Below are 27,805 nucleotides of genomic sequence, written 5' to 3'. Positions count from 1 at the left end.
GGTAGCTAACTGTAGGTGTATCAGGGAGTCAGAGGGCAGAGCGACAGACAGGCGCTGTTACCAGACACAGAGAGCTCCACCCTGTCAGTCTGGTGTCCTGGGAGCCCGTTAGCCTGTAAGTTAGCCTGGGAGCCTGTAAGTTAGCCTGTAAGTTAGCCTGGGAGCCTGTAAGTTAGCATGGGAGCCTGTAACAGGCCTTTAAACCAGCATGGGGGAGCCTGTAAGTTAGCCTGGGAGCCTGCAAGTTAGCCTGTAAGTTAGCCTGGGAGCCTGTAAGTTAGCCTGGGAGCCTGTAAGTTAGCTTGGGAGCCTGTAAGTTAGCCTTTAAGTTAGCATGGGAGCCTGTAAGTTAGCCTGGGAGCCTGCAAGTTAGCCTGTAAGTTAGCCTGGGAGCCTGTAAGTTAGCTTGGGAGCCTGTAAGTTAGCATGGGAGCCTGTAAGTTAGCCTGGGAGCCTGCAAGTTAGCAAGTTAGCCTGTAAGTTAGCCTGGGAGCCTGTAAGTTAGCCTGGGAGCCTGTTAGCCTGTTAGCTAGCCTGTGAGCTAGCGTGTTAGCAGAGCAGCAGCAGCTCGTCGTCGCCAGCCAGGGTCCACCCGGGCGGAAACAGGCAGGCGTAAACCACCCGGGCCACACACTAGTTCACACCGCAAACAGGCAAACCAGCCAGGTCCACGGAGACGGTGGGGGGGCCCCAAACAGGGGGGGGCCAGGTCTCCAGCACTAGTTCGTCGAAAGCATCAGAGTCCGGGACCAGCAGCTCCACGTCTTCTTCTTCTTCTTCTCCTCCTCCGGCCCCGCCCCTTCCTGTCTCCAGCAGAGGGCTGTGATTGGTCAGCTGCCGCAGCGGGCTGTGATTGGTCCAGCCCGGGTCCGGCTGGTTCTGATTGGCTAGAGGTTCCTGGCGGTAAACTGCAGGTTCTGGGCACACCTCCTCAGGGCTGAAACAGGCGGGGGCAGTCTCGCCCCTCAGGTCACACACTAGTACACACTAGAAACAGGCGGTAAACCAGCCAGGTCACACACTAGTACACACTAGAAACAGACGGTAAACCAGCCAGGTCACACACTAGTTCACACTAGAAACAGGCGGTAAACCAGCCAGGTCACACACTAGTACACACTAGAAACAGGCGGTAAACCAGCCAGGTCACACACTAGTACACCCTCCGAAACAGGGGTAAACCAGCCAGGTCCACACTAGTTCCCTCCAGGTCCAGCCGGTAAACCAGCGGTCAACCACCCGGACACACTAGACCGCAGAAGGGGAAGAGGCGGAGCCAGAGGTTACCACGGTTCACACTAGAAACAGGAGGTTAACCAGCCAGGACACACAGGACGGGAGACTAGAAACAGGAAGCCGACCAGACCAGGACCGCCACGCTGCTAGTTCTCCAGGAAACAGACGCCTGGGGACAGGTCAGACAGACAGGTGACTGTAGAGACAGACAGGTTCTCCAGGACAGATGCCTGGGGACAGAGAGACAGACAGGTGACTGTAGAGACAGACAGGTTCTCCAGGACAGACGCCTGGGGACAGAGAGACAGACAGGTGACTGTAGAGACAGACAGGTTCTCCAGGACAGACGCCTGGGGACAGAGAGACAGACAGGTGACTGTAGAGACAGACAGGTTCTCCAGGACAGACGCCTGGGGACAGAGAGACAGACAGGTGACTGTAGAGACAGACAGGTTCTCCAGGACAGATGCCTGGGGACAGAGAGACAGACAGGTGACTGTAGAGACAGACAGGTTCTCCAGGACAGAGGCGCCTGGGGACAGAGAGACAGACAGGTGACTGTAGAGACAGACAGGTTCTCCAGGACAGACGCCTGGGGACAGAGAGACAGACAGGTGACTGTAGAGACAGACAGGTGGCTACAGAGACAGACAGGTGACTGTAGAGACAGACAGGTTCTCCAGGACAGATGCCTGGGGACAGAGAGACAGACAGGTGACTGTAGAGACAGACAGGTGGCTACAGAGACAGACAGGTGACTGTAGAGACAGACAGGTTCTCCAGGACAGATGCCTGGGGACAGAGAGACAGACAGGTGGCTGTAGAGACAGACAGGTGGCTACAGAGACAGACAGGTGGCTACAGAGACAGACAGGTGACTGTAGAGACAGACAGGTGGCTACAGAGACAGACAGGTGACTGTAGAGACAGACAGGTTCTCCAGGACAGATGCCTGGGGACAGAGAGACAGACAGGTGACTGTAGAGACAGACAGGTGGCTACAGAGACAGACAGGTGACTGTAGAGACAGACAGGTTCTCCAGGACAGATGCCTGGGGACAGAGAGACAGACAGGTGACTGTAGAGACAGACAGGTGGCTACAGAGACAGACAGGTGACTGTAGAGACAGACAGGTTCTCCAGGACAGATGCCTGGGGACAGAGAGACAGACAGGTGGCTGTAGAGACAGACAGGTGGCTACAGAGACAGACAGGTGACTGTAGAGACAGACAGGTGGCTACAGAGACAGACAGGTGGCTACAGAGACAGACAGGTGGCTACAGAGACAGACAGGTTCTCCAAGTCAGACGCCTGGGGACAGAGAGACAGACAGGTAGCTGTAGAGACAGACAGGTGGCTACATAGACAGAAAGGTGACTGTAGAGACAGACAGGTTCCCCAGGACAGACGCCTGGGGACAGAGACACAGACAGGTGGCTGTAGAGACAGACAGGTGGCTACAGAGCCAGACAGGTTCTCCAAGTCAGACGCCTGGGGACAGAGAGACAGACAGGTAGCTGTAGAGACAGACAGGTGACTGTAGAGACAGACAGGTTCCCCAGGACAGACGCCTGGGGACAGAGACACAGACAGGTGGCTGTAGAGACAGACAGGTGGCTACAGAGACAGAGAGGTGGCTACAGAGACAGACAGGTGACTGTAGAGACAGACAGGTTATCCAGGTCAGACGCCTGGGGACAGAGACAGACAGGTGACTGTAGAGACAGACAGGTGGCTACAGAGACAGACAGGTGGCTACAGAGACAGACAGGTGACTACAGAGACAGACAGGTGACTATAGAGACAGACAGGTGACTGTAGAGACAGACAGGTGGCTACAGAGACAGACAGGTGGCTACAGAGACAGACAGGTGACTACAGAGACAGACAGGTGGCTACAGAGACAGACAGGTGACTACAGAGACAGACAGGTGACTATAGAGACAGACAGGTGACTACATACCTGGCTCCCGGAGCACACGGGGAAGTCCTCCACTGGCGGGATCAGTCCCTGGGCGATCAGCTGACCATAAGAGGGCGGGGCTTCCCTCCGCAGCAGCTCCGCCTCCACTCTGGACAGCTGGGTCTCAAAGGACCTGCAACAACCAATCACAGGGCTCCAATCACACGGTCAACAACGACCAATCACAGGGCTCCAATCACACGGTCAACAACGACCAATCACAGGGCTCCAATCACACGGTCAACAACGACCAATCACAGGGCTCCAATCACACGGTCAACAACAACCAATCACAGGGCTCCAATCACACGGTCAACAACGACCAATCACAGGGCTCCAATCACACATTCAACAACGACCAATCACAGGGCTCCAATCACACATTCAACAACGACCAATCACAGGGCTCCAATCACACATTCAACAACGACCAATCACAGGGCTCCAATCACACATTCAACAACGACCAATCACAGGGCTCCAATCACACATTCAACAACGACCAATCACAGGGCTCCAATCACACATCTTAAAGAGCCCATATTCTGCTCATCTTCAGGTTCCTAATTGTATTTTAAGGTTGTACCAGAATAGGTTTACATGGTTTAATTATCTAAAAACACCATATTTTAGTTGTACTGCACATTGCTGCAGCTCCTCTTTTCACCCTGTGTTCAGCTCTCTGTTTCAGCTACAGAGTGAGACCTCTTTTCTTCTTCTGTACTACCTTTGATTGCACTGCACATGCTCAGTAGCTCAGATGTAGCTCATGTCAGCTAGCTCCATAGACAGTAAAAGAAACTTCAGTCAGTTCCAAGGCAGGATCAGCTGGGAGACTTCTTCTAAACCAGGGAGCACATGGAAGTAGTTCTTCTGGGGATTATGGTGAACTAGTGTGTGTTGTAGCAGTGCTTTGCTATTGAGAACAAGGTAGCATGCTAACGCTACGAGCTAACGGTTGCGGTTAGGCAGCTCGTCTCGGCTAGTGACATCACAAGCCGTGCAGATTTGGACCAGCTCACCAGGAGACTGAAGGACCCGTTCAGAAACCGGATCTCACTCAGCACACCAGGGAGGGATTCTTTTTAAAGTTTGTATGAAGCACCAGAGACACAAAATAACACCCCAAATCCCAGAAACAGGGTGTTTTTTTCATAATATGGATTATGAAATCACTTTAAGCTGGTTGAGAGAGCTTGACGTACCTGCGTTCGAACATGCGTAGCGAGTAGAGCTTGCAGGTGCAGCCCAGAGCGATGACCAATAGGAGGCCACAGATGAGGCTGCCGATGACGGCCGCTGTGATGACTCGGGTGGGAACGATGACGGGACAACTCTCCTCATCGCTGCCGTCGCCGCAGTCGTCCTGCGCATCGCACACCCACGACTCAAACACACAGCGGTTATTCTGTAAGATCAGACATGCTCTCAAACACACGAAAAGACCACAAAAAGGCCACGAAAAGGCCACTAAAAGGCCACTAAAAGGCCACGAAAAACTCCACAAAAACTCCACTAAAACTCCACTAAAAGGCCACTAAAAGGCCACTAAAAGGCCACAAAAAACTCCACAAAAAGGCCACTAAAACTCCACAAAAAGGCCACTAAAAGGACCACAAAAAGGCCACTATAAAAGACCACAAAAAAGGCCACTAAAAGGCCACAAAAAACTCCACAAAAAGGCCACTAAAAGGCCATTAAAAGACCACAAAAAACTCCACAAAGAGGCCATTAAAAGGCCACTAAAAAGACCACAAAAAGGCCACTAAAAAAAACCCACAAAAAGGCCACTAAAAAAAACCCACAAAAAGGCCACTAAAAGGCCATTAAAAGGCCACGAAAAACTCCACAAAAAGGCCACTAAAAGGCCATTAAAAGGCCATGAAAAACTCCACAAAAAGGCCACTAAAAATACCACAAAAAGGCCACTAAAAGGCCATGAAAAGGCCACAAAAATGCCACTAAAAGGCCACGAAAAAAAGGCACTAAAAGGCCATGAAAAGGCCACAAAAAAGGCCACTAAAAGGCCACAAAAAACTCCACAAAAAGGCCACTAAAAGGCCATTAAAAGACCACAAAAAACTCCACAAAGAGGCCATTAAAAGGCCACTAAAAAGACCACAAAAAGGCCACTAAAAAAAAACCACAAAAAGGCCACTAAAAAAACCCACAAAAAGGCCACTAAAAGGCCATTAAAAGGCCATGAAAACACAAAAAGGCCACTAAAAAAAAAAAAGGCCAAAGGCCACAAAAAGGCCACTAAAAGGCCATTAAAAAAGGCCATGAAAAAGGCCACAAAAAGGCCACTAAAAAGGCCACAAAAAGCCACTAAAAGGCCACTAAAAGGCCATGAAAAGGCCACAAAAATGCCACTAAAAGGCCACGAAAAAAAGGCACTAAAAGGCCATGAAAAGGCCACTAAAAGCAGTTATTCTGTAGAAGATAAGACATGATCTCAAACACACAAAAAGACAACAAAAACGCCACTAAAATGCCACAAAAAACGCCACAAAAAGGCCATGAAAAAAGGCCACTAAAAGGCCATGAAAAAAGGCCACTAAAAGGCCATGAAAAGGCCACGAAAAAACGCCACAAAGAAGGCAACAAAAAGGCCCTGAAAAAAGGCCACAAAAAGGCCACAAAAAAGGCCACTAAAAGGCCATGAAAAAAGGCCACAAAAAGGCCACAAAAAAGGCCATGAAAAAAGGCCACTAAAAGGCCACTAAAAGGCCATGAAAAAAGGCCACTAAAAGGCCACGAAAAAGGCCATGAAAAGGCCACTAAAAAGGCCATGCAAAGTCCACTAAAAGGCCACGAAAAAGGCCACTAAAAAGGCCACGAAAAGGCCACTAAAAAGGCCATGAAAAATGTAGACACAGCAGTTATTCTACAGATCAGAAACATGATCTAGACTCAAACACCTTTTCACTGCCAGGTTTCTGTGTGTGTTTAATAACTGTTAGTAGTCAGCTACTAGTTCTGGTACCTTAGTTAGTAGTCAGCTACTAGTTCTGGTACCTTAGTTAGTAGTCAGCTACTAGTTCTGGTACCTTAGTTAGTAGTCAGCTACTAGTTCTGGTACCTTAGTAAGTAGTCAGCTACTAGTTCTGGTACCTTAGTAGTCAGCTACTAGTTCTGGTACCTTAGTAAGTAGTCAGCTACTAGTTCTGGTACCTTAGTAGTCAGCTACTAGTTCTGGTACCTTAGTAAGTAGTCAGCTACTAGTTCTGGTACCTTAGTAGTCAGCTACTAGTTCTGGTACCTTAGTAGTCAGCTACTAGTTCTGGTACCTTAGTTAGTAGTCAGCTACTAGTTCTGGTACCTTAGTTAGTAGTCAGCTACTAGTTCTGGTACCTTAGTTAGTAGTCAGCTACTAGTTCTGGTACCTTAGTAAGTAGTCAGCTACTAGTTCTGGTACCTTAGTAGTCAGCTACTAGTTCTGGTACCTTAGTAAGTAGTCAGCTACTAGTTCTGGTACCTTAGTAGTCAGCTACTAGTTCTGGTACCTTAGTAAGTAGTCAGCTACTAGTTCTGGTACCTTAGTAGTCAGCTACTAGTTCTGGTACCTTAGTAGTCAGCTACTAGTTCTGGTACCTTAGTAGTCAGCTACTAGTTCTGGTACCTTAGTTAGTAGTCAGCTACTAGTTCTGGTACCTTAGTTAGTAGTCAGCTACTAGTTCTGGTACCTTAGTAAGTAGTCAGCTACTAGTTCTGGTACCTTAGTAGTCAGTTACTAGTTCTGGTACCTTAGTTAAATGTAAATGGACTGTTCTTATATAGCGCTTTTCTAGTCTCAACGACTACTCAGAGCGCTTTAACATAGTACAGGAACCATTCAGTTAGTAGTCAGCTACTAGTTCTGGTACCTTAGTTAGTAGTCAGCTACTAGTTCTGGTACCTTAGTTAGTAGTCAGCTACTAGTTCTGGTACCTTAGTTAGTAGTCAGCTACGAGTTCTGGTACCTTAGTTAGTAGTCAGCTACGAGTTCTGGTACCTTAGTTAGTAGTCAGCTACTAGTTCTGGTACCTTAGTAAGTAGTGAGCTACTAGTTCTGGTACCTTAGTAAGTAGTGAGCAACTAGTTCTGGTACCTTAGTAAGTAGTGAGCTACTAGTTCTGGTACCTTAGTTAGTAGTAAGCTACTAGTTCTGGTACCTTAGTTAGTAGTAAGCTACTAGTTCTGGTACCTTAGTTAGTAGTGAGCTACTAGTTCTGGTACCTTGCAGTGGAAGTTTCCCGGCTGGCAGAAGAAGCAGTTCTTCTCATCAGACCCGTTGGGGCAGCGGTTCTGGTAGTTGCACCGGTCCGATCGAGGGTAACACGCTCCGTTCCTGGAACAGGGGAACTCGTCCTCCTGGCACGAAGAACAGTTGAGCTCGTCCCGGCCGTTGGGACAGTGCCAGTACCCGTCACAGCGCTGCTGCTCCGTGTAACAGCCCCAGTTCCCCCCGCAGGGAACCTCCCACGGCAGGCAGAACCCGTCCACCTTAAACACAGAGAGAACCAGGTTAGGCAGAACCCGTCCACCTTAAACACAGAGAGAACCAGGTTAGGCAGAACCCGTCCACCTTAAACACAGAGAGAACCAGGTTAGGCAGAACCCGTCCACCTTAAACACAGAGAGAACCAGGTTAGGCAGAACCCGTCCACCTTAAACACAGAGAGAATCAGGTTAGACAGAACCCGTCCACCTTAAACACAGAGAGGACCAGGTTAGACAGAACCCGTCCACCTTAAACACAGAGAGAACCAGGTTAGACAGAACCCGTCCCACCTTAAACACAGAGAGAACCAGGTTAGGCAGAACCCGTCCACCTTAAACACAGAGAGAGAACCAGGTTAGGCAGAACCCGTCCACCTTAAACACAGAGAGAACCAGGTTAGACAGAACCCGTCCACCTTAAACACAGAGAGAACCAGGTTAGGCAGAACCCGTCCCACCTTAAACACAGAGAGAACCAGGTTAGGCAGAACCCGTCCACCTTAAACACAGAGAGAACCAGGTTAGGCAGAACCCGGTTAGAACACAGAACCCAGGTTAGGCAGAACCCGTCCACCCACCTTAAACACAGAGAGAACCAGGTTAGACAGAACCCGTCCACCTTAAACACAGAAAGGACCAGGTTAGGCAGAACCCGTCCACCTTAAACACAGAGAGAGGACCAGGTTAGGCAGAACCCGTCCACCTTAAACACAGAGAGAACCAGGTTAGACAGAACCCGTCCACCTTAAACACAGAGAGAACCAGGTTAGGCAGAACCCGTCCCACCTTAAACACAGAGAGAACCAGGTTAGGCAGAACCCGTCCACCTTAAACACAGAGAGAACCAGGTTAGGAACCCGTCCACCTTAAACACAGAGAGAACCAGGTTAGACAGAACCTTAAACACAGAGAGGACCAGGTTAGACAGAACCCGTCCACCTTAAACACAGAGAGAACCAGGTTAGACAGAACCAGGTTTAAACACAGAGAGAACCAGGTTAGGCAGAACCCGTCCACCTTAAACACAGAGAACCAGGTTAGGCAGAACCAGGTTAAACACAGAGAGAACCAGGTTAGAGAACCCGTCCACCTTAAACACAGAGAGAGAACCAGGTTTAGACAGAACCCGTCCACCTTAAACACAGAGAGAACCAGGTTAGACAGAACCCGGCCCACCTTAAACACAGAGAGAACCAGGTTAGACAGAACCCGTCCACCTTAAACACAGAGAGAACCAGGTTAGGCAGAACCCGTCCCTTAAACACAGAGAGGACCAGGTTAGACAGAACCCGTCCCACCTTAAACACAGAGAGAACCAGGTTAGACAGAACCCGTCCACCTTAAACACAGAGAGAACCAGGTTAGACAGAACCCGTCCTTAAACACAGAGAGAACCTTAAACACAGAGAGAGGTTAGACAGAACCAGGTTACCTTAAACACAGAACCAGGTTAGACAGAACCCGTCCACCTTAAACACAGAGAGAACCAGGTTAGACAGAACCCGTCCACCTTAAACACAGAGAGAACCAGGTTAGAGAACCCGTCCACCTTAAACACAGAGAGAACCAGGTTAGGCAGAACCAGGTTAGACCCCGTCCCTTAAACACAGAGAGAACCAGGTTAGGCAGAACCCGTCCCACCTTAAACACAGAGAGAACCAGGTTACCAGGATTAAACAGAACCCCGTCCACCTTAAACACAGAGAGGACCAGGTTAGGCAGAACCCGTCCACCTTAAACACAGAGAGGACCAGGTTAGGCAGAACCCGTCCCACCTTAAACACAGAGAGGACCAGGTTAGGCAGAACCCGTCCCACCTTAAACACAGAGAGGACCAGGTTAGGCAGAACCCGTCCACCTTAAACACAGAGAGAACCAGGTTAGGCAGAACCCGTCCACCTTAAACACAGAGAGAACCAGGTTAGGCAGAACCCGTCCACCTTAAACACAGAGAGAACCAGGTTAGACAGAACCCGTCCACCTTAAACACAGAGAGAACCAGGTTAGGCAGAACCCGTCCACCTTAAACACAGAGAGAACCAGGTTAGGCAGACAAACACAGAGAGAACCAAACCCGTCCACCTTAAACACAGAGAGGTTAGAGAACCCCGGCCCACCTTAAACACAGAGAGAACCAGGTTAGGCAGAACCCGTCCACCTTAAACACAGAGAGAACCAGGTTAGACAGAACCCGTCCACCTTAAACACAGAGAGAACCAGGTTAGGCAGAACCCGTCCACCTTAAACACAGAGAGAACCAGGTTAGGCAGAACCCGTCCACCTTAAACACAGAGAGAACCAGGTTAGACAGAACCCGACCCGTCCACCTTAAACACAGAGAGAACCAGGTTAGGCAGAACCCGTCCCACCTTAAACACAGAGAGAACCAGGTTAGGCAGAACCCGTCCACCTTAAACACAGAGAGAACCAGGTTAGGCAGAACCCGTCCACCTTAAACACAGAACCCGTCCACCTTAAACACAGAGAGAACCAGGTTAGAACCAGGTTAAACACAGAACCCCAGGTTAGGCACCTTAAACACAGAGAGAACCAGGTTAGACAGAACCCGTCCCACCTTAAACACAGAGAGAACCAGGTTAGACAGAACCCGTCCACCTTAAACACAGAGAGAACCAGGTTAGGCAGAACCCGTCCACCTTAAACACAGAGAGGACCAGGTTAGACAGAACCCGTCCACCTTAAACACAGAGAGAACCAGGTTAGACAGAACCCGTCCACCTTAAACACAGAGAGAACCAGGTTAGGCAGAACCCGTCCACCTTAAACACAGAGAGAACCAGGTTAGGCAGAACCCGTCCACCTTAAACACAGAGAGGACCAGGTTAGACAGAACCCGTCCACCTTAAACACAGAGAGAACCAGGTTAGGCAGAACCCGTCCACCTTAAACACAGAGAGAACCAGGTTAGGCAGAACCCGTCCACCTTAAACACAGAGAGAACCAGGTTAGACAGGACCCGTCCACCTTAAACACAGAGAGAACCAGGTTAGGCAGAACCCGTCCACCTTAAACACAGAGAGAACCAGGTTAGGCAGAACCCGTCCACCTTAAACACAGAGAGAACCAGGTTAGGCAGAACCCGTCCACCTTAAACACAGAGAGAACCAGGTTAGGCAGAACCCGGTTAGCACCTTAAACACAGAGAGAACCAGGTTAGACAGAACCCGTCCACCTTAAACACAGAGAGAACCAGGTTAGACAGAACCCGTCCACCTTAAACACAGAGAGAACCAGGTTAGGCAGAACCCGTCCACCTTAAACACAGAGAGGACCAGGTTAGACAGAACCCGTCCACCTTAAACACAGAGAGAACCAGGTTAGACAGAACCCGTCCACCTTAAACACAGAGAGAACCAGGTTAGACAGAACCCGTCCACCTTAAACACAGAGAGAACCAGGTTAGACAGAACCCGTCCACCTTAAACACAGAGAGAACCAGGTTAGGCAGAACCCGTCCACCTTAAACACAGAGAGAACCAGGTTAGGCAGAACCCGTCCACCTTAAACACAGACAGAGAGAGAGACAGGTTAAACTGTCTACTTTCCCAACACTTGGTATAAGTACTTTTTAGGCAGTAAAGTATCTGGATACTTCCTCCACCTCAGACAATAAGCCTCAGAAGTGTTTCCAGAGAGGGAAGACAGTTGCATCACCAGACTCCATGTAAATAATCAGGACTTTATCTATCTACAGTACAGGCCAAAGGTTGGACACACCTTCTCATTCAATGTGTTTCTTTATTTTCATGACTATTTACATTGTAGATTCTCACTGAAGGCATCAAAACTATGAATGAACACATATGGAATTATGTACTTAACAAAAAAGTGTGAAATAACTGAAAACATGTCTTATATTTTAGATTCTTCAAAGTAGCCACCCTTTGCTTTTTTATTAATAAGGGAAATAATTCCACTAATGAACCCTGACAAAGCACACCTGTGAAGGTAAAACCATTTCAGGTGACTACCTCATGAAGCTCATTGAGAGAACACCAAGGGTTTGCAGAGTTATCAAAAAAAGCAAAGGGTGGCTACTTTGAAGAATCTAAAATATAAGACATGTTTTCAGTTATTTCACACTTTTTTGTTAAGTACATAATTCCATATGTGTTCATTCATAGTTTTGATGCCTTCAGTGAGAATCTACAATGTAAATAGTCATGAAAATAAAGAAACACATTGAATGAGAAGGTGTGTCCAAACTTTTAGCCTGTACTGTACTGTGTGTGTATGTATGTATGTATGTATGTATGTATGTATGTATGTATGTATGTATGTATGTATATGTATATACATACACGCTAAAAGTCCTGATTATTTACATGGAGTCTGGTGTAGTTTGGTGATGGTGATTTCGGGGCTGTTTCATGTTAAACTAAAAGGATCTTACTCTTTAACTAAAAGGTCTATCTCTGTAGGGATCCATCCCATAATGTTGTCAGACACTTAGAATAATAATGTGAGTCTGTCAGCAGCAACAACAGAACTTGTAGTGACTAACTGCTGCTGAACATTAGTCCTGTAGGGTTACATTACAGCCCGGTTCTGGTTTAACTCTGGACCAGGTTCACAGGTTGTTGTCCCATCAGACACTCAGACCCCAGTGCATGCTGGGAAACAGGCCCACAGCGAGGGTTGTGAAGGTGACTCACCTGGTAGGTGACGTTGAAGCCTCTGGCGGCGTTGATCTTGTCGGCGTAGAAGTGGATTCGTAGTTGCCCGGACGATGAAACCACGGCGACGGGCGCGCGGGAGTCGAACGCGGTGAGGACCCTGAGCAGGCGGCGAGGGTTCTCCTCCAGACCATCGTAGACCTTCACGAAGTCCCCGTACCCGGTCCCATCCAGCTTGAAGTCTGAGAACCTCAGGATCACCTGCAGGGAGACAGGACACGGTAAGACAGACAGGCAGGCAGGCAGACAGACAGGCAGGCAGGCAGGCAGACAGGCAGGCAGACAGACAGGCACTTTCTGCAGGTAAAGATTGTGTAAGGATGGAGGTGTGTGTTACCTTCCTGTGCGTGAGGTAGAAACATAGTATGGTTCTGATATTGGTTCCTAGGTGTGTGTTACCTTCCTGTGCGTGAGGTAGAAACATAGTATGGTTCTGATATTGGTTCCTAGGTGTGTGTTACCTTCCTGTGTGTGAGTCAGAAACATAGTGTGGGTCTGATATTGGTTCCTAGGTGTGTGTTACCTTCCTGTGTGTGAGTCAGAAACATAGTATGGTTCTGATATTGGTTCCTAGGTGTGTGTTACCTTCCTGTGTGTGAGTCAGAAACATAGTGTGGGTCTGATATTGGTTCCTAGGTGTGTGTTACCTTCCTGTGTGTGAGTCAGAAACATAGTATGGTTCTGATATTGGTTCCTAGGTGTGTGTTACCTTCCTGTGTTTGAGTCAGAAACATAGTATGGTTCTGATATTGGTTCCTAGGTGTGTGTTACCTTCCTGTGTTTGAGTCAGAAACATAGTATGGTTCTGATATTGGTTCCTAGGTGTGTGTTACCTTCCTGTGTGTGAGTCAGAAACATAGTGTGGGTCTGATATTGGTTCCTAGGTGTGTGTTACCTTCCTGTGTGTGAGTCAGAAACATAGTATGGTTCTGATATTGGTTCCTAGGTGTGTGTTACCTTCCTGTGTTTGAGTCAGAAACATAGTATGGTTCTGATATTGGTTCCTAGGTGTGTGTTACCTTCCTGTGTGTGAGTCAGAAACATAGTATGGTTCTGATATTTGTTCCTAGGTGTGTGTTACCTTCCTGTGTGTGAGGTAGAAACATAGTATGGGTCTGATATTTGTTCCTAGGTGTGTGTTACCTTCCTGTGTGTGAGTCAGAAACATAGTATGGTTCTGATATTTGTTCCTAGGTGTGTGTTACCTTCCTGTGTGTGAGTCAGAAACATAGTATGGTTCTGATATTTGTTCCTAGGTGTGTGTTACCTTCCTGTGTGTGAGTCAGAAACATAGTATGGGTCTGATATTTGTTCCTAGGTGTGTGTTACCTTCCTGTGTGTGAGTCAGAAACATAGTATGGTTCTGATATTGGTTCCTAGGTGTGTGTTAACTTCCTGATGTGTGGTTCTGGTACTGGTGCGTTACCTTGCGGTGGTCCCCGGTGTCGATCAGCCAGGTGCAGTTACTTCCTGGAGGGTAGAAGTCGGGGTAGTTGGGAGAGCTGAAGGAGCCGTAGAAGTTCCTCAGACGTTCTCCACAGGTGGGAACGTCACAGTCGATCTCATCCCCCAGGTCCTGGGAACAAACACACGGAAACACAGTCATCACTCATGGACTATTCTCTAACATGCTGCTCGGTCTTCTACTTATTATAGGTTTCATTTATTATTTATAGGGTCATGACCTGCATAACTAATGTCAATCTTTCATGTTTTAACAGAGATAGACCTTAAAAACCTCTTTAAGACTGTCCTTTCCAACCGGAAACAGCTCTGAGGTTGATTAGGACTTTTAGTGTGTATTCGGCCAGCATATCTCCACCAGACTCCATGTAAATAATCAGGACTTTTAGTGTGTATAGAGCCAGCATATCTCCACCAGACTCCATGTAAATAATCAGGACTTTTAGTGTGTATAGAGCCAGCATATCTCCACCAGACTCCATGTAAATAATCAGGACTTTTAGTGTGTATAGAGCCAGCATATCTCCACCAGACTCCATGTAAATAATCAGGACTTTTAGTGTGTATAGAGCCAGCATATCTCCACCAGACTCCATGTAAATAATCAGGACTTTTAGTGTGTATAGAGCCACCATATCTCCACCAGACTCCATGTAAATAATCAGGACTTTTAGCGTGTATAGAGCCAGCATATCTTCATCAGACTCCATGTAAATAATCAGGACTTTTAGCGTGTATAGAGCCAGCATATCTCCACCAGACTCCATGTAAATAATCAGGACTTTTAGCGTGTATAGAGCCAGTATATCTCCACCAGACTCCATGTAAATAATCAGGACTTTTAGCGTGTATAGAGCCAGCATATCTCCACCAGACTCCATGTAAATAATCAGGACTTTTAGCGTGTATAGAGCCAGCATATCTCCACCAGACTCCATGTAAATAATCAGGACTTTTAGCGTGTATAGAGCCAGCATATCTCCACCAGACTCCATGTAAATAATCAGGACTTTTAGCGTGTATAGAGCCAGCATATCTCCACCAGACTCCATGGTGTATCAGGTGTGTTACCTGGTAGACTGGGTGAATGGTACTGGTTTATCAGGTGTGTTACCTGGTAGACTGGGTGAATGGTACTGGTTTATCATGTGTGTTACCTGGTAGACTGGGTGAATGGTACTGGTTTATCAGGTGTGTTACCTGGTAGACTGGGTGAATGGTACTGGTTTATCAGGTGTGTTACCTGGTAGACTGGGTGAATGGTACTGGTTTATCAGGTGTGTTACCTGGCAGTCGATGCTGCCGTCGCAGCGCAGGCTGTGCGGCAGGCAGGTGTAGATGCGGGTGTAGCGGGACAGGCAGGGGAACTGGTTCAGGCTGCAGGGCTGGAAGGAGAACGGGGACTCCACACAAAGATCCTCGTCAGAGTTGTCTCCACACTCGTCCATGGAGTTACAGCGCCACCAGTCTGGGATGCACTTCCCGTTAGAGCAGTGGAACTGGTCCACGTCACAGCCTGACGCCTCTGGCTTCCCTGAAACAACACGCAGCCTTCGGTTACTAAAGGGGGAGTGGTCTCAACCTCTGGTTACTGGTTACTGTCTGAAGGGGGAGTGGTCTCAACCTCTGGTTACTGGTTACTGTCTGAAGGGGGAGTGGTCTCAACCTCTGGTTACTGGTTACTGTCTGAAGGGGAGTGGTCTCAACCTCTGGTTACTGGTTACTGTCTGAAGGGGAGTGGTCTCAACCTCTGGTTACTGGTTACTGTCTGAAGGGGGAGTGGTCTCAGCCTCTGGTTACTGGTTACTGTCTGAAGGGGAGTGGTCTCAACCTCTGGTTACTGTCTGAAGGGGAGTGGTCTCAACCTCTGGTTACTGGTTACTGTCTGAAGGGGAGTGGTCTCAACCTCTGGTTACTGGTTACTGTCTGAAGGGGGAGTGGTCTCAACCTCTGGTTACTGGTTACTGTCTGAAGGGGGAGTGGTCTCAGCCTCTGGTTACTGGTTACTGTCTGAAGGGGGAGTGGTCTCAGCCTCTGGTTACTGGTTACTGTCTGAAGGGGGAGTGGTCTCAGCCTCTGGTTACTGGTTACTGTCTGAAGGTTATTTAATTATTATTAAAGTTATTTTGTGTCTCTGGTGCTTCATCCATCAAGCCATCCATCTTCGTCAGCTTATCCGGTATCGGGTTGCGGGGGGAGCAGCTCCAGCAGGGGACCCCAAACTTCCCTTTCCCGAGCAACATTACCCAGCTCCGACTGGTGGATCCCGAGGCGTTCCCAGGCCAGGTTGGAGATATAATCCCTCCACCTAGTCCTGGGTCTTCCCCGAGGCCTCCTCCCAGCTGGACCTCCCTCCACCTAGTCCTGGGTCTTCCCCGAGGCCTCCTCCCAGCTGGACCTCCCTCCACCTAGTCCTGGGTCTTCCCCGAGGCCTCCTCCCAGCTGGACGGGCCTGGAACACCTCCCTAGGGAGGCGCCCAGGGGGCATCCTTACCAGATGCCCGAACCACCTCAACTGGCTCCTTTCGACGCAAAGGAGCAGCGGCTCTACTCCGAGCTCCTCACGGATGACTGAGCTTCTCACCCTATCTCTAAGGGAGACGCCAGCCACCCTCCTGAGAAAACCCATTTCGGCCGCTTGTACCCTGGATCTCGTTCTTTCGGTCATGACCCAGCCTTCATGACCATAGGTGAGGGTAGGAACGAAAACTGACTGGTAGATCGAGAGCTTTGCCTTCTGGCTCAGCTCTCTTTTCGTCACAACGGTGCGATAGATTGAATGTAATACCGCACCCGCTGCACCGATTCTCCGACCAATCTCCCGCTCCATTGTCCCCTCACTCGCGAACAAAACCCCAAGGTACTTGAACTCCTTCACTTGGGGTAAGGACTCATTCCCTACCTGGTGCTTCATACAAACTTTAAAAACATCCATCCATGCAGATTTTGACCAGCTCACCCACAGACTGAAGGCAGGACACGTTCAGAAACCACATCTCACTCAGAACACCATGGAGGGATTGTTTTTAAAGTTTGTATGAAGCACCAGAGACACAAAATAACTCCCCAAATCCCAGAAAAAGTTTTTTTTTCATAATATGGGCACTTTAAGGTAAAATTATGAACCTAAAGATGAGCGTAATATGGGCACTTTAAATGCTAAACAAAGAAAGGTGATGAAAGAGGCAGGTAGAGTTGGACAGGTAGAGCTGGACAGGTAGAGCTGGACAGGTAGAGCTGGACAGGTAGAGCTGGACAGGTAGAGCTAGACAGGTAGAGCTAGACAGGTAGAGCTGGACAGGTAGAGCTGGACAGGTAGAGCTGGACAGGTAGAGCTGGACAGGTAGAGCTAGACAGGTAGAGCTGGACAGGTAGAGCTGGACAGGTAGAGCTGGACAGGTAGAGCTGGACAGGTAGAGTTCGACAGGTAGAGCTGGACAGGTAGAGCTGGACAGGTAGAGCTAGACAGGTAGAGCTGGACAGGTAGAGCTGGACAGGTAGAGTTCGACAGGTAGAGTTCGACAGGTAGAGTTCGACAGGTAGAGTTCGACAGGTAGAGCTGGACAGGTAGAGCTGGACAGGTAGAGTTCGACAGGTAGAGTTCGACAGGTAGAGCTGGACAGGTAGAGCTGGACAGGTAGAGCTGGACAGGTAGAGCTGGACAGGTAGAGTTCGACAGGTAGAGCTGGACAGGTAGAGCTGGACAGGTAGAGCTGGACAGGTAGAGCTGGACAGGTAGAGCTGGACAGGTAGAGCTGGACAGGTAGAGTTCGACAGGTAGAGTTCGACAGGTAGAGCTGGACAGGTAGAGCTGGACAGGTAGAGCTAGACAGGTAGAGCTGGACAGGTAGAGCTGGACAGGTAGAGCTGGACAGGTAGAGTTCGACAGGTAGAGTTCGACAGGTAGAGCTGGACAGGTAGAGCTTGTGGGTCTCACCGGTGACGTAGGACAGGCGGAAGCCCTTGCCCGTCAGGCTGTCGTCGGAGTGGAAGTGGATCCAGACGTGGTCCTGGGACGAGATGTAGGGGGGCGGCAGGGAGGAGCCACAGACCCTCAGACCATCCAGGCTCCGGTAGCTGCTCACTGACATCCAGTCTGCTGAGCACCGGTGGGAGCCCTGCAGGTCAAAGTCCTGGAAACTACAGACACACACAGACAGGTCAAACTACAGACACACACAAACTACAGACACACACAGACAGGTCAAACTATAGACACACACAGACAGACAGGTCAAACTACAGACACACACAGACAGGTCAAACTACAGACACACACAGACAGGTCAAACTACAGACACACACAGACAGGTCAAACTACAGACAGGTCAAACTACAGACAGGTCAAACTACAGACACACACAGACAGGTCAAACTACAGACAGGTCAAACTACAGACACACACAGACAGGTCAAACTACAGACAGGTCAAACTACAGACACACACAGACAGACAGGTCAAACTACAGACACACACAGACAGACAGGTCAAACTACAGACACACACAGAGAGGTCAAACTACAGACACACAGAGTGGTCAAACTACAGACACACACAGAGAGGTCAAACTACAGACACACAGACAGGTCAAACTACAGACACACACAGACAGGTCAAACTACAGACACACACACACAGGTCAAACTACAGACACACACACAGGTCAAACTACAGACACACACAGACAGGTCAAACTACAGACACACACAGACAGGTCAAACTACAGACACACACAGACAGGTCAAACTACAGACACACACACACAGGTCAAACTACAGACACACACAGACAGGTCAAACTACAGACACACACAGACAGGTCAAACTACAGACACACACAGACAGGTCAAACTACAGACACACACAGAGAGGTCAAACTACAGACACACAGACAGGTCAAACTACAGACACACACAGACAGGTCAAACTACAGACACAGACAGGTCAAACTACAGACACAGACAGACAGGTCAAACTACAGACACACACAGACAAGTCAAACTACAGACACACACAGACAAGTCAAACTACAGACACACACAGACAGGTCAAACTACAGACACACACAGACAGGTCAAACTACAGACACACACAGACAGGTCAAACTACAGACACAGACAGGTCAAACTACAGACACACACAGACAGGTCAAACTACAGACACACACAGACAGGTCAAACTACAGACACACACAGACAGGTCAAACTACAGACACAGACAGGTCAAACTACAGACACACACAGACAGGTCAAACTATAAACACACACAGACAGGTCAAACTACAGACAGGTCAAACTACAGACACACACAGACAGGTCAAACTACAGAGAGGTCAAACTACAGACACACACAGACAGACAGGTCAAACTACAGACACACACAGACAGACAGGTCAAACTACAGACACACACAGAGAGGTCAAACTACAGACACACACAGAGAGGTCAAACTACAGACACACACAGACAGGTCAAACTACAGACACACACAGACAGACAGGTCAAACTATAGACACACACAGACAGGTCAAACTACAGACACACAGACAGGTCAAACTACAGACACACACAGAGAGGTCAAACTACAGACACACACAGACAGACAGGTCAAACTACAGACACACACAGACAGGTCAAACTATAGAGAGGTCAAACTACAGACACACACAGACAGACAGGTCAAACTACAGACACACACAGACAGGTCAAACTACAGACACACACAGAGAGGTCAAACTACAGACACACACAGACAGGTCAAACTACAGACACACACAGACAGGTCAAACTACAGACAGGTCAAACTACAGACACACACAGACAGGTCAAACTACAGAGAGGTCAAACTACAGACACACACAGACAGACAGGTCAAACTACAGACACACACAGACAGGTCAAACTACAGACACACACAGAGAGGTCAAACTACAGACACACACAGACAGGTCAAACTACAGACACACACAGACAGACAGGTCAAACTATAGACACACACAGACAGGTCAAACTACAGACACACACAGACAGGTCAAACTACAGACACACAAAAACTACAGACACACACAGACAGGTCAAACTACAGACACACACAGACAGGTCAAACTACAGACACACACAAACTACAGACACACACAGACAGGTCAAACTACAGACACACACAGACAGGTCAAACTACAGACACACACAGACAGGTCAAACTACAGACACACACAGACAGGTCAACCTACAAACACACAGACAGGTCAACCTACAGACACACACAGACAGGTCAACCTACAGACACACAGACAGGTCAAACTACAGACACGCACAGACAGGTCAACCTACAAACACACACAGACAGGTCAACCTACAGACACACACAGACAGGTCAAACTACAGACACACACAGACAGGTCAAACTACAGACACACACAGACAGGTCAAACTACAGACACACACAGACAGGTCAACCTACAGACAGACAGGTCAAACTACAGACACACACAGACAGGTCAACCTACAGACACACACAGACAGGTCAAACTACAGACACACACAGAGAGGTCAAACTACAGACACACACAGAGAGGTCAAACTACAGACACACACAGACAGGTCAACCTACAGACACACACAGACAGGTCAAACTACAGACACACACAGACAGGTCAACCTACAGACAGACAGGTCAAACTACAGACACACACAGACAGGTCAACCTACAGACACACACAGACAGGTCAAACTACAGACACACACAGACAGGTCAAACTACAGACACACACAGACAGGTCAAACTACAGACACACACAGAGAGGTCAAACTACAGACACACACAGACAGGTCAACCTACAGACACACACAGACAGGTCAACCTGCAGACACACACAGACAGGTCAAACTAAAGACACACACAGACAGGTCAAACTAAAGACACACACAGACAGGTCAAACTACAGACACACAGACAGGTCAAACTACAGACAGGTCAACCTACAGACACACACAGACAGGTCAAACTACAGACACACAGACAGACAGGTCAAACTACAGACACACACAGACAGGTCAACCTGCAGACAAACACAGACAGGTCAAACTACAGACACACACAGACAGGTCAAACTACAGACACACACAGACAGGTCAAACTACAGACACACAGACAGACAGGTCAACCTGCAGACACACACAGACAGGTCAACCTACAGACACACACAGACAGGTCAAACTACAGACACACACAGACAGGTCAACCTGCAGACACACACAGACAGGTCAACCTACAGACACACAGGTCAAACTACAGACACACACAGAGAGGTCAACCTGCAGACACACACAGACAGGTCAACCTACAGACACACAGGTCAAACTACAGACACACACAGACAGGTCAAACTACAGACACACACAGACAGGTCAACCTGCAGACACACACAGACAGGTCAACCTGCAGACACACACAGACAGGTCAACCTACAGACACACAGGTCAAACTACAGACACACACAGACAGGTCAACCTGCAGACACACACAGACAGGTCAACCTGCAGACACACACAGACAGGTCAACCTGCAGACACACACAGACAGGTCAACCTACGACACACACAGACAGGTCAAACTACAGACACACACAGACAGGTCAAACTACAGACACACACAGACAGGTCAAACTACAGACAGGTCAACCTGCAGACACACACAGACAGGTCAACCTGCAGACACACACAGACAGGTCAACCTACAGACACACACAGACAGGTCAACCTACAGACACACACAGACAGGTCAACCTACAGACACACACAGACAGGTCAAACTACAGACACACAGACAGACAGGTCAAACTACAGACACACACACAGACAGGTCAACCTACAGACACACACAGACAGGTCAACCTACAGACACACACAGACAGGTCAACCTGCAGACACACACAGACAGGTCAACCTACAGACACACACAGACAGGTCAACCTACAGACACACACAGACAGGTCAACCTACAGACACACACAGACAGGTCAACCTACAGACACACAGACAGACAGGTCAAACTATAGACACACAGACAGGTCAAACTACAGACACACACAGACAAGTCAAACTACAGACACACACAGACAGGTCAAACTACAGACACACACAGACAGGTCAACCTACAGACACACACAGACAGGTCAACCTACAGACACACACAGACAGGTCAAACTACAGACACACAGACAGGTCAAACTACAGACACACAGACAGGTCAAACTACAGACACACAGACAGGTCAAACTACAGACATGATGGCTACCTGAGCGTGATGCTACCTGAGCGTGATGCTACCTGAGCGTGAGGCTACCTGAGCGTGATGCTACCTGAGCGTGAGGCTACCTGAGCGTGATGCTACCTGAGCGTGATGCTACCTGGCGTGATGCTACCTGGCGCGTGATGCTACCTGGCGTGATGCTACCTGGCGTGAGGCTACCTGAGCGTGAGGCTACCTGAGCGTGAGGCTACCTGCTACCTGGCGTGATGCTACCTGAGCGTGAGGCTACCTGAGCGTGATGCTACCTGAGCGTGAGGCTACCTGGCGTGATGCTACCTGAGCGTGATGCTACCTGGCGTGAGGCTACCTGAGCGTGATGCTACCTGAGCGTGATGGCTACCTGAGCGTGAGGCTACCTGAGCGTGATGCTACCTGAGCGTGATGCTACCTGAGCGTGATGCTACCTGAGCGTGATGCTACCTGAGCGTGAGGCTACCTGAGCGTGAGGCTACCTGAGCGTGAGGCTACCTGAGCGTGAGGCTACCTGAGCGTGATGGCTACCTGAGCGTGATGCTACCTGAGCGTGATGCTACCTGAGCGTGATGCTACCTGAGCGTGAGGCTACCTGAGCGTGAGGCTACCTGAGCGTGACGGCGTGCTACAGACGGTGTGTAACCATGGTTACCTGAGGGTGATGGCGTGCTACAGACGGCGTGTAACCATGGTTACCTGAGTGTGATGGCGTCTCCGGGCCGGGCCCTGATGTTCCAGCTACAGTTGAGTCTGGCCGGGTACTGGAAGGGCCAACCGGGGCTGGTGATCACCCCGCTGGAAGCTCTCAACAACTCTGCTACCTCTCCACACGCTGCAGGGAGACAGACAGACAGGCAGGCAGTGAGACAGGCAGGCAGGCAGGGAGACAGGCAGAGAGACAGACAGGCAGGCAGGGAGAGAGAGAGACAGGCAGGCAGGGAGAGAGAGAGACAGGCAGGCAGGCAGGGAGAGAGAGAGAAAGGCAGAGAGACAGGCAGACAGGCAGGGGGAGAGAGAGAGACAGGCAGGCAGGGAGAGAGACAGGCAGAGAGACAGACAGGCAGGCAGGGAGAGCGAGAGACAGACAGGCAGGGAGAAAGACAGGCAGAGAGAAAGACAGGCAGACAGAGAGAGAGACAGACAGAGAGAGACAGACAGACAGAGAGAGAGACAGGCAGGGGTGAGACAGACAGAGAGAGAGACAGGCAGAGAGAGACAGGCAGAGAGAGAGACAGGCAGGGGTGAGACAGACAGAGAGAGAGACAGGCAGAGAGAGAGAGACAGAGAGAAAGGCAGGCAGGGGTGAGACAGACAGAGAGAGAGACAGGCAGAGAGAGAGACAGGCAGAGAGAGAGAGACAGAGAGAAAGGCAGGCAGGGGTGAGACAGACAGAGAGAGAGACAGGCAGAGAGAGAGACAGGCAGAGTGAGTGAGAGAGAGACAGGCAGAGAGAGAGACAGGCAGAGAGAGAGACAGGCAGAGTGAGTGAGAGAGAGACAGGCAGAGAGAGAGACAGGCAGAGAGAGAGACAGGCAGAGTGAGTGAGAGAGAGACAGGCAGAGAGAGAGACAGGCAGAGTGAGTGAGAGAGAGACAGGCAGAGAGAGAGAGGCAGAGTGAGTGAGAGAGAGACAGGCAGAGAGAGAGACAGGCAGAGTGAGTGAGAGAGAGACAGGCAGAGAGAGAGACAGGCAGAGAGCTCCACGGTGCAGATGTTGAGATTGTGACATCATCATTATGGTTGTGACCTCACCGTTAGAAATCCCCGACACGTAGACGTTGTCGTTGCTCTGAGACGCAGCAATGCATCCTGGGAAAGACAGAGACAGAATTACACCATGTTTCATCATCACATGATCCCTCATCATCATCACATGATTCCTCATCATCATCACATGATCCCTCATCATCATCACATGATTCCTCATCATCATCACATGATCCCTCAGCAGCCAATCAGTGGTTTAATACAAGTCATATTCAGCAGCTCATACTGTCTCAACAAGCAGTTACTGAGTACACACACACACACACACACACACACACAGAGACACACACACACACACACACACACACACACACACACAGAGAGACACACACACACACACACACACACAAAGAGACACACACACACACACACACAGAGAGAGACACACACACACACACACACACACACACACACACAGAGACACACACACACACACACACACACACACACACACACACAGAGAGAGACACACACACACACACACACAGAGAGAGACACACACACACACACACACACACACACACACACACACACACACACAGAGAGAGACACACACACACACACACACACACACACACAGAGAGACACACACACACACACACACACACACACACACACACACACACACACACACACACACAGAGAGACACACACACACAAAGATTTAGAAGAACTGAATCTAAAAGGTATCGGGACAGACTTTAAATACTGTGGTATCCTGATGTAACTCAGTAATGGGTAACTACCTTTTTGTCTCACTACAAGTTCTGTTGTTGCTGCTGACAGACTCAGATTATTATTCTAAGAGTCTGACAACATTATGGGATGGATCCCTACAGAGATAGACCTTTTAGTTAAAGAGTAAGATCCTTTTAGTTTAACATCAAACAGCCCCGAAATCACCATCACCAAACTCCACCAGACTCCATGTAAATAATCAGGACTTTTAGCGTGTATAGAGCCAGCATATCTCCACCAGACTCCATGTAAATAATCAGGACTTTTAGCGTGTATAGAGCCAGCATATCTCCACCAGACTCCATGTAAATAATCAGGACTTTTAGCGTGTATAGAGCCAGCATATCTCCATCAGACTCCATGTAAATAATCAGGACTTTTAGCGTGTATAGAGCCAGCATATCTCCACCAGACTCCATGTAAATAATCAGGACTTTTAGCGTGTATAGAGCCAGCATATCTCCACCAGACTCCATGTAAATAATCAGGACTTTTAGCGTGTATAGAGCCAGCATATCTCCACCAGACTCCATGTAAATAATCAGGATTTTTAGCGTGTGTAGAGCCAGCATATCTCCACCAGACTCCATGTAAATAATCAGGATTTTTAGCATGTATAGAGCCAGCATATCTCCACCAGACTCCATGTAAATAATCAGGACTTTTAGTGTGTATAGAGCCAGCATATCTCCACCAGACTCCATGTAAATAATCAGGATTTTTAGCATGTATAGAGCCAGCATATCTCCACCAGACTCCACGTAAATAATCAGGACTTTTAGCGTGTATAGAGCCAGCATATCTCCACCAGACTCCATGTAAATAATCAGGACTTTTAGCGTGTGTAGAGCCAGCATATCTCCACCAGACTCCATGTAAATAATCAGGACTTTTAGCGTGTATAGAGCCAGCATATCTCCACCAGACTCCATGTAAATAATCAGGACTTTTAGCGTGTATAGAGCCAGCATATCTCCACCAGACTCCATGTAAATAATCAGGACTTTTAGCGTGTATAGAGCCAGCATATCTCCACCAGACTCCATGTAAATAATCAGGACTTTTAGCGTGTATAGAGCCAGCATATCTCCACATGTAAATGGGTGAATTAAGGGTTTATGTCAACCAAAACCTGAGTTGTCATGGTTGGAAAAAATGTAATGACGAACCAAGGCGGCTTTTTTATTTACATGGAGTCTGGTGGGTTTAGCGAACACAGTTTCATGGATGTTTTCATGTGTTCATGTAGTAGTTGTTGCCTATCTTAAAACTGAATTAGATCCATTATGAGACCTGTGACCTATCTAATCCAAGACATGACAGTAGTCACCCTTTAATAAACAAAGATCAAGTTAGTTACTCCGCTGAAGCTAACTACTCTACATTAACACAGAGATAGTTAATGATTAGCTGACTTGATGGCTTGTAGGTTAATACATTGTAATAACTGGTGTTTAATCAGTGTGTTTATGAAACTTACCTGAGAGGATGAGCAGGTAGCCTGCGGCTCGCAGGGCCATAATGACCCGGATGATGATGATGATGATGATGAAGGTGACTAAACAGCTGGAGGAGCTGACCGCTGCATGTCAGCCACAAACATCTAATAAAACACTGTAAACAGCTGACAGCTCGCAGAAATACACACTGCGTTAGCTTCGGTTACAAGTCTAGTCTAATCTACCGGCTAGCTATGCTAACAGCCCGAGCTAACGATTCCAAACAAAGACATGAGCTAACTAATAGCTAACGTTAGCTGCTAGCAGCTGTTAGCTCCGGAGAACAACATGTCCCGACACTAACAACCTCTGCTGTCTGCACACGGCCGCACATTATCACGGGAATGTCCCGGGTAAGTGTTAATGTTACAACACAGAGCTAACAGGGTAGCTAACGGGACAACAGAACGGGGAGCTAAATGCTAACCAGCCAAGGAGGCTAGCATTGATAACACTGGGACATGCTAACAGTGCTAAGCGGTTAGCATCGATGACACCGGGTGGTTAAAACCCGGAGAGGGACAGCTAACCCGGGTTAATCAGCGCTAACCCGAGCTAACGGACTGCCGGAACAAGGCGAGAGGTTAGCAGCGCGAGCGTCGCTGCGTGTGCCGGTTTGACGACATCTTGACAGGCGGTTAGCCGTTAGCCGTTAGCATCGAGCGGAACAACAACAGTCCGCAGGCAGCAGCGAGTGTTGACGAGTAGCGAAGCTCCGCCCCCTCTCCGTGGCTGTCAGTGTGACGTCACATACCCATCTGTTTAATCCCCGGATGTAGAAAGGGTAGCTATGCAGGGGGCATGGAAGTAATCATGGGGGTAAGCTTCGCTTCAGAACTTAAATCAGAACATAGAAATACAAACAAACAAGAATACAAACAAACAAGAATACAAACAAACAAGAATACAAACAAACAAGAATACAAACAAACAAGAATACAAACAAACAAGAATACAAACAAACAAGTATACAAACAAACAATAATACAAACAAACAAGTATACAAACAAACAAGAATACAAACAAACAAGAATACAAACAAACTAGTATACAAACAAACAAGTATACAAACAAACAAGAATACAAACAAACAAGAATACAAACAAACAAGAATACAAACAAACTAGTATACAAACAAACAAGAATACAAACAAACAAGAATACAAACAAACAAGAATACAAACAAACTAGTATACAAACAAACAAGAATACAAACAAACAAGAATACAAACAAACAAGTATACAAACAAACAAGAATACAAACAAACAAGAATACAAACAAACAAGAATACAAACAAACAAGAATACAAACAAACTAGTATACAAACAAACAAGAATACAAACAAACTAGTATACAAACAAACAAGAATACAAACAAACAAGAATACAAACAAACAAGTATACAAACAAACAAGAATACAAACAAACAAGAATACAAACAAACAAGGCACAATCACAAATCCATCTAAAAAAAAATAGAACTGTTGCCTCGGGTCGAGCACAAAACCTAGGAGCTTATATCTTACAAATCAGCCGAAAGAGTGATATAAAATAAAATAAATAAAATACATAAATAAATAAAGAGAAGGAGCTATCTCAAATTAAATTAAACATTTCAAATAAATCAATGAATTCAAGAGCTTTTTTATCTTGGTCTTAAAGTATCTACATTTAT

The 27,805-nt window shown here is 48.1% G+C and overlaps 1 protein-coding gene across 1 annotated transcript; it reads right to left on the bottom strand.

Moving 5' to 3' along the window:
* Nucleotides 1-633: 633 nt before the first annotated feature.
* Nucleotides 634-26,863, bottom strand: lrp12 (low density lipoprotein receptor-related protein 12). The gene is made up of 12 exons (XM_028572609.1): nt 26,112-26,863; nt 23,879-23,935; nt 22,823-22,958; nt 17,781-17,983; nt 15,130-15,377; nt 13,806-13,955; nt 12,359-12,580; nt 7,419-7,685; nt 4,406-4,608; nt 3,201-3,333; nt 1,727-1,828; nt 634-987 (listed from the first exon to the last, which is right to left on the bottom strand). Exons 1-12 carry the CDS (start codon nt 26,149-26,151, stop codon nt 634-636), a joined length of 2,115 nt encoding a protein of 704 aa, XP_028428410.1. The 5' UTR covers nt 26,152-26,863.
* Nucleotides 26,864-27,805: the final 942 nt, after the last annotated feature.

This window comes from Perca flavescens, unplaced genomic scaffold, assembly GCF_004354835.1.
Source record: "Perca flavescens isolate YP-PL-M2 unplaced genomic scaffold, PFLA_1.0 EPR50_1.1_unplaced_scaf_20, whole genome shotgun sequence".
NCBI classification, from domain to species: domain Eukaryota; kingdom Metazoa; phylum Chordata; class Actinopteri; order Perciformes; family Percidae; genus Perca; species Perca flavescens.
This window is presented reverse-complemented; position numbering and strand designations above follow the sequence as displayed.